Raw genomic sequence first — 8,810 nt, 5'->3', positions numbered from 1 at the left:
CCTTTACGTCTTCTGTTCTCCCCAGAGCCTGGGCTTATACTGTATGAATATTACATGTGATCAAAGGAGAGACCAGATCACATGGTAAGCAGGAAAAACAAATTTGTTGTATTTGTATGAGCCATGCGACATCAGTGTGGTGGGATGATTGTTGTTAATCGTTATGCAAACATGCTGTTTACTTTATTTAGTGGCTTACTGAGGGGTCATTGAGGGCCACCGGAGGGCAACATTTCCACATGAACACAATCCTCTGTTATCTGGTGGGACAGACGCTCTGACTCAGCAATTTACCATTAACCAATTCAGCACCACAGATCAGCATCCTGAGCAACCAAAAACCCCTCATATTATAACTATTGAGGCTTGCTGTAGGCCTACATACCATCATACTTTCACATTCATTAGGTAATAAAAGCAGGGGACATACGTGACCAATGGGTTAGCATATGCTATGAATAGTATGAAGTATTCATTTGAAGGCCCACTTTGCACAGTCCTGTGAAGTGTTCAGGCTGGCAGTGTGGTAATTCAAAGTATGCCATTTGTAGGTGTTGCATTTCCAGTGTATGACCCATGGAACTCTGTCACTCCACTGCAGTGTCACGGACCAACAGGTCTAGTCCATACTAACTGAACATTCTGAGAGAAACAATCTTTAAACAAACCATTTTGGATGTGAATTTGCTTTTCTCACAGGTTTTTTGTGTCAGACTCCCAAGCAAGCTGATAATTCAGGTACTTGATGGAGCACATACAACTGGTGCGAAAGGGGGAAAATCGGTGAGGATGAAAAATCACACAGTATCATTTTATTACACCAATCAACAAGTTGACAATCTCTTTTTTCACTTCAGCAACTCAGAAAATATTCATAATTTTAACTAACCCATATTGTACAAATCTCAGGCATCCACTTATTATTATTATTTTCTAACTACTAAGTTTGCCCACAAACAAGGAAACCAGAGAGAAACAAACTAAATCTTAGTATGTGATGATTGTTTTTCATGGTCTGACTCTAACACAAAATTTGCTTAAATTTTCCCATTGTCAGCACTGACAAAGTATCATTCTGACCAGCGGTCAGACACACCTAAGTTAAACATAATGTAACATTTGCAGCAGTGTCTTAAATATCCCAATCATGTGTAATCATAACAAGAGAAGGTTTCATGCTTCTCAATGTTTACTCATCTGAATCTGCTCCATGGGTTGTCATAACACACTGTTGTGATTGACATCACATGACGCATAGTGTATATTTGTTTTTTTGCAGTTTGTGGGAGAAGGGAAAGGGAGAGGGACATGGGAAGGAGGGTACAAACGTCCACTTTTCAAACTGCCCATGTCTTTAATATTTCCTTGCATGAAAACACTTCCAGTTTAATCTCGGTCTCTGCTACGCATATTTGTTGGACAAAAAAGCCAAAATAACACTAAAAAAATAGGGCATTGAAGGTGGTGATCAGGTGGTCCACAAACAGAGTAAGTAAAAGCCAGAGTAGTACTCGCTTTAGGTCCTACGTTATGTGAAAAAAATGTGTTATTCCACTACATTTGTTCACAGTCAGGCAAGGAGGGAATCTGGGTTATTCCCTGATGTTTTTGTTGAGGTCATAAGATAACCGTCTCTTTCCAGTGCCCTGTGCATGCTGATTGGACGAGGAGAAGCCAGACGGACTAGGTTGTTGATAGGCTGTCCGGGGCCCAGTCACATTGTCCTGGACACAGAAGGAGATACATAATGATTCAATAACATTTAGTCACACAGTCATTTGCTTGCTATCTGAGCAACAGTGCAGTTAACAGTCAACATACCATGTCAACCTACAGTACATACTGGTTTATGATAACGTATTAAGTACATACTGTTTTATGATAACGTATGAATATGTGTAGATAAATCTGTGTAACAGGCATGTGGCATAGTATAGACTTTTGATTAAAATGGCTGTAGCATTTCTGCCTCATGACATGGCTAGATCTAGGCCTATTATAATTGTTTACAGTCCATTAAATTAACAGTAAAATTAAATACCCACTGTGTAACTCTGGTCCAAATGTAGCGATTGCAGAAGATGTTCACGGGAAACAACATTGGCCCTCTTGTATTTCAAGCCAATCATCTTGTTTAGGTCACTGTATCCATCAAGTAAGCTACAAGACAAAGGAACCAAACACAACTGTTTAAGTGAATGTATGAAAATATCACCACAGTTCTGAATCATTTACACACAATTCAACCACCATGCCCTTTTCATTCATTGCGAATCTGCCATGGTCTCATAAAACCAATACTGAGTAATTGGATGAAACATTCACTGAAATGCAGATTATTTTTGGCCATGGGCTCGAACTAACTCTTACCGAGTGAACATGAGAAGTGAACTTCACTCGGGGAATCCCCAAAAAGCCCGGATGAGGCACGCCCCTATCGCGAAGTTCATTTCGCTTTTCGTGCGTGACGTGCAGTTCGTGTTGCTATATGCCCTCCCCCATTGTAAATTACTGATGTAGCCGCTTCATTGCTATGACGAAGTCTGAATAGTGGTGGCGGATGAGACTTGATTATATGTGTTGTGGTATTGTGGCTCCGCATGGTTTCCACTAGATGGCGACATAATCAAAGATGCCTCACAAAACTACTCGTCATTGCAACGGCACACACTGTCAAAGCTTCTACTTTAGGCAAACTTACTTTACATTAAATCGGAAAGCAAACCAATTCTGTGCACTTTCTGTTGATACAAAAACAAAACTCAGATCATTCCCTGGCCTGAGCTGGTGTAGATAACAAAAAGTATGTTATGAAATCTTGGCCCACTTACCCATGAACCTCTGCAGAGCTTCCCTGATCCAGGACCCCCCTCAGGAGCTGAGTGAGTGTGGAGACAGCATTAGACTCACACGATGGAGTAGACAGTGAGGGAAAGGCCTCCAGAAACACATTATCCTGAGAAGAGGGAAATGAAAATGAGGAGGTATAATGGTTTATTCTTTACAACCAATTCCCTTGGACTGTCCTATTTAATTGGGAAGTGCACCCTGCTGTTGTTTATTTTCGATGTGAAGTTCCTGTTGGTTGTCACCAGTTATGTAAGTAATAAGTAATATCTCAGCATGCATCTGTTTTAAATGATTGCATTTGCATCGCCTTAGGCTGCTAGTTGACAGAGCATTATACTGCAGTCATATCTTTGATAAACTACTGTGGAAACATTGAAATCCCTACCACATTTTGCCCAGTAGAACGACTCGTGTCCTCCACAGCATTTGTGGGCCACCACTGTCCTGTTGTCTCCTGTTCCTCCTCCACTAGATCATTTGAGAAGGCTGTCCAGGTGTCTTCTGGTTGATGGAATGAGCTGTCCGTCCAACCTGACGTCCAGTCCTTTGTGATGGAATGGTTTGCAGGTGCTGCATGGACAACAAGAAGGCCTGTATTCATTTGTATTCCTTGATATGATATTTCATGCACCATGCAGATCTGCCTGAAGTGTAGGGTATGCTACAAATAGATAAAAAAAATTCAATTCAAATGATTCATCATTCAAATGACCTGAATGGACAACAAAAAAGTACCTTGTAATGGTTAATTGGCTTGTTTTTTGAGCTTTGGGTCTTGTCTGCATTTAAGCATGATGATATAGCCCTCATCATCATTATTATTATTATTATCAACAGCATCATCATTGTCACCATCAACAACAACAACAACCATTATTGAGGCCTTGTATTAACACTATACTGTACATTGATATTTGGGCACTTTATAAACTATAGGGTATAGGTACAGTATAGTCACACGGAAGTACTAAATGTTTATGCTGCAATCCTCCATGCTGCTCTCTCGCCATCCCTGTGGAGCTGACCGGGTCTCTGTCCCTTTAACACTGAGCCCCATGTCCTGACGCTAACACGGCTTACATCCCAAAGCCTTCAGCACCGGCACTAACATTCCAGACAGCGCTTTAAATCATTAATACTGTACCTTCACATGAGTTTGGAAGGGGAGAGGGCGTTCAAGCCTTCTAGTCAGTTCAGACTAGACTAACTAATTAGCCGTGGGAACAATGAGACCTACATGCTCTGGCCGCTTTGTGCGTACCAAAACAAGAGAGCTGCTACTGCAGTCTCCCAGCAGAGCCTTCATCTCGAATGTTCAAAACCTTTTCAGACTGATTGTTGTTGCTGTTGCTCTAATTCTGGATTCTACTTTGCATAATCATCCGGCCACAGCATTTGATATTCATAAGAATGTTCTATTTTTAAAATGTTTGTAGTTTCTGGGCTGTAACTTTAAGAGTTATCCAGTCACATGTCGGAACAGTGCAGTAGGGGGACTTACCGACACTCTCACTTTTCCCACAAGGCACTTGGGTTGATGCAGTAAAGCCGGCGTCCCAGGGCGGCTGCTCCCCTGCCTGCATGAAAAGCCCAAAATCATCCTCCTTCTCCCCCTTCTGCCCCCCGTCCAGCAACCCCTTGTTGGCGGCCACCTTGCTGCCCTCGTCCGGGCCCCTCTCCTGCTCCTGCTCCTCTGGGCTAGCTAGCAGCACCGGCGCCCCACCTCCCCCGGCGTCTGTCTGCCCCCACTCCCGAGCTGCCGGGAGGCCTGTTGCCATGGCTCCCAGAGGGGCTGGATTAGGTGGTGACTGTGTGACAGAAGCAGCAGGGCCGGCAGCAATGACAAGGCCTCGTGAGGGGGAATTATCGGTCTGCCCAGCCTCTGCCTCCCTCCATCCTCCTCCTTCTCCCTCCTCTGTCAGGGCAGCTGGTAGGGCAGAAATACACCTCTCCTCTGACCTATACTTCTCCTCTGACTCATGCTCCTCCATTGCTTCCACCAGTCTGGCCTCAGACAGTGTCTCTTCATGCTCCTCACAAGGGTCCCTTGCCTTGGGTGTTGTGGACTGGAACTCTTCCCCACACAGCTCACTCACAAATTCATTTGACTCCTCCTGACCCACAGCCAAAGGGTCTTCCTCCACTGGCAGGTCTTTCTTATGACGCTCATTATCGTACTCACCATGTTCTTGTTTTTTCTGATGATTGCAGCTGGTCTTAACGTCAGCTGTAGAAATGCTGCCCCCTGCTGGACTGGGTGGTAGAGTGGCTGAGTAGAATGGCAGGCAGCCCTTCTCAGAGCAACAATGTCTGTCTGGGGATTTACCTTGTATCCACCTGTTGGGCACATTAGCCTCCACTATCCCCTTGTTTCCCTCTAGCCAATCTAATTCTACCTTTGTAGACTTCATATGATCCACAAACCCATTTATACCACCCACGTCCAAGTCTTCTGCATGTCTCATGATGACACTGTTGGCTACATCTTTGTCCCCAGTATGGGTGTTTGTGTCCTCTAGTTTGTCCAGAAAGTAGTCTCTGTCGTGAGAGGTTTCTCGATTCGTCCCTCTTTGTACTTCGGTACTGTCTAGCTGTCCCCCGGTCCGAGCGTCGCCACCACTGCTGCTTTGGTTTTCTGGGTCAGCTGGAGGTAGACAGGAATCGCAGAGCTTTAACCGGGTGAGAGTACTCCTATCCTCCTCCTCCTTCTCTTTAATCCCCTCCACACCTTCACTTGAGTGATCTTGTACCCCCACAGCAGCACCCTTCTGACTGCCACCACCGCCGCCGCTCCCCTGCCCTCCTCTCCTTCTTTGACACTGCATGCAGGTCTTGGTCAGAGCGTGACAGCATTTGGGGGTTTTGGTAATCCCTCTGTCCTGTTTCCCACTCTGGCTGATATGATCGGTGTTCGGAAACCCTGCTTTGTCCCCATTTTCCTGCCCCCCCTCCAGAGTGTCCACTCCAGCATCCTCCCCGCTCTGGTGAGTCCTCTCCTGGATATGAATTGCAGGCTTGCAGGATGTTCTCCACTTCCGGACAGGCCTCGGTTTGACCCTGGGCACCCAAGGGACCCCTCCCATGTCTCCTGCCCCCATTTTCCCAGTTGAAGAGTCCCTGATGCCGCCACCCACCTTATCCCTCAGCCAACTTCCCACCAGAGCTGAGGGGGACTGAGGAACCAAGCCCAAAGTGCAGGCCTTGGGGCTGCCTGTAGAGTAGAGGCACCTCCCCCCCTCAGTCTTGAGGAAGAGACAGCGAGTCTGAGTCTGACCGCCCCCCTCTGAGGCCTTAAGTGTGGCCACAGTGACCAATGCCCCCAGACCTCCCTGTCTGGTGTTGGAGGCGTAGTTGGAGTCCATGGGTAGACCCAGCCCGTAGCCCAGCCTGCCCCACTGTCCAACTGGGTAGACGTCCGCGGGCCTGGGGCAGAACCCTGGGGCCCTGGGGGACGGGGCGGCCCTCCTCCGGTTTTTGGAGCACACGGCCCAGGCCCGAAGGCCTTTGACCAGGGGCATGTCCCCGAGCTCCAGGCGGCTCGTGAAGGGTAGATTGCTTTTCTGGCACTTCTGAAGGACCTCCCTTGGGGTGCCAGACATCTCCAGGCATGGGTAGTTATTGTTGTTGTTCTGTTGGAGCATTATTGTAGGCTTCACAGGAGTCGGATGGCAGGAAAAGATACAAGCTAATGTGTGATCACAAAACCATATCTATCAATGATATTAGAGGTCAAAATCGGAAGAAATTATGCTCAAAATAATAATGTACTGTGTATATCTGAGTGATCTTTAGTGACTGTGGGGTCAGCATCATTCTTCGTCCAGTTGTGGTGCTTCAGAGCATCTATGTTTGAGGGTATCACTCATGTGTACCATTCAATGAACAACCTAGAGGTGAAACAAAAATGAAATCACAGATAGGCTATACAGTACACAGATACAAAACAGAATTCAATACTGCGTTTCACTTTTGCTGTGGAACTCAAATCAAATAAAGCAACAGATCAATTGTGCAAGAGAGATCGGTTAGCTGGCATAGTGTGTGAACCAATAGAACAATATCCTCTCACACAAAGACGTCTTAACTTCACACTTTGATTTGACATTTTGGGGATTTATTTTATTTGGCTAATGTTCTAGTCTTTTTTTTTTTTTTTTTTTTTAATTCAAAGGTGTTGTTTTTTCAGGATGCATTCATCATTATTTTGTTAATAATACATCACAAAGAGTATGGACTACTATTTGCATTGATGTAGATCACTACCCACAGAGGACGTTATAGGTTCGTGATCATACAAACACTATAAGGGAACAAAACAGACTATTCACTGCCTATTCGACTTCAATGTAGGCCGACAGTATCGATGGTGCTGTATAAACATCCCCAAAAACAGTTTGCGCAAAAGGGAATAGTAGGCTACATGTACAAACAGACGGATTAAATGTAGTCTAGCCGACTATATGTTTCCAGTATGAAAAGGTGGCTATTCAGACAATAGGCTACCATTATAATCTCAAGGTACTGTATATAGCAATATGATTTTGTCCTAAAAAGGACGCATCCAAATTACTACCACCACTGCCCTATGAATTTATCATTCGCTTGGTTTTCTTACCTGATCATACTGCGAAGTCTTTCCGAGCTGGATAATATCATGCATTGTTGTCGATGCGTGTTGATATCTCAAACCTTAATATATTAGCCTTCTTCTTATTTTATTCGCAGCGGGCTTCTTATTGTCGGACACGGCACCCCCAAACACGACCTCCTCAGTGTCGGCCTACAGCACTAGCGTCGGTCAGTATTATCAATAGATTTACAGGTGGAAAAGGTCCCTTTTGGCCGCAACGACGTCAAAACCTTGTTGGAAATAAAAACATATTTTCCCGTGACCATTCACCCTATGTTCAGCCCATCCAAAGCTCCAAGCAGACGCATTCTTACCGCAGCAGCCTACAGTGCGTGCGCTCGTCGCCTAGAATGTCGGCAAGCTATTTAGCATCCCACTCACCCACATACGCAGCACCGCATCACTGTACTCGTGAGTAAAAAGATCGAGTAGACTCACACAATAGAAAGACGTGCGGGTTGCATCGCACCCACCAATGATCGCACCTGCATGAATAGGCCTATCTAACGGCACACCAACAGAGGTCTTGTCAAATCTCACAGCTTCAGAATGTATGTATGTATGTATGTACAGTATGCACTCAATCATATGATAGTAGGTGACATATTTTGGGTAAAATCATCATCACTAGGATTGTGCCTGATTAGGAAACTACTGTATGAAGAGAATTGATAATGACACCTCAGCAATCTGTAAATTGCAAAGGGGCACTTAAGTTTCTCTCTCTCTCTTCGCAGTGTAGGCCACACAACATTGTAATTGAAATTGAAAATAAGATATCTCAAGTGTAGCCGTTCACAATATGACACAGTGCTCTAGATTGTATAGGCTAACTAGCACATAAAAATCCATTCATGTATCCATTTCTCAGCTTGAGAAAACGTTGTAGTGAATACTGATGACATTACCTTGCTATGAGTCACGATATGGTGTAGTATAGGGGAAAGCATTGTAATTCTATGATTTCATTGTGTCAGATGTACAGTAGGCTATTTGACAGAAGAGGGTGCTGTTTGCCATAATTGAGCTTAATATGGAATATGGTCTTTGTGCATTGTCACCAAACTTTTCCTAGACGTCTTTTGAAAGTACTTACAAGGGTGACAGCCCTCAATAATAATAATAATTTTAAAAGATATATAACGGGACGCACTCCAGAACAAATTGAGTATTCTTTAGATTTAATTATAATATAAGACAAACAAGCTCTAATAATTGTACCATATTTGTGCTGAAATGTGTCGAGTTCACTTGATGTGGATATTTGAAAAAGAGGGACCAGAAGTAAGTCAATGAAAGAAAAACACAAAACACTATATTTTTATTTTTA

The 8,810-nt window shown here is 44.4% G+C and overlaps 1 protein-coding gene across 1 annotated transcript; it reads right to left on the bottom strand.

Annotated features, from left to right (window-relative positions):
- Window positions 1-811: 811 nt before the first annotated feature.
- On the bottom strand, window positions 812-4,634 carry LOC310811897 (uncharacterized protein). The gene is made up of 5 exons (XM_083680239.1): window positions 4,352-4,634; window positions 3,236-3,420; window positions 2,832-2,956; window positions 2,046-2,160; window positions 812-1,724 (listed from the first exon to the last, which is right to left on the bottom strand). Exons 1-5 carry the CDS (start codon window positions 4,626-4,628, stop codon window positions 1,593-1,595), a joined length of 834 nt encoding a protein of 277 aa, XP_083536365.1. The 5' UTR covers window positions 4,629-4,634; the 3' UTR covers window positions 812-1,592.
- Between the last annotated feature and the right edge of the window lie 4,176 nt (window positions 4,635-8,810).

The sequence above is a fragment of the Argentina silus genome (assembly GCF_951799395.1).
Source record: "Argentina silus genome assembly, chromosome: 11".
In the NCBI taxonomy this organism is placed as follows: Eukaryota; Metazoa; Chordata; class Actinopteri; order Argentiniformes; family Argentinidae; genus Argentina; species Argentina silus.
This window is presented reverse-complemented; position numbering and strand designations above follow the sequence as displayed.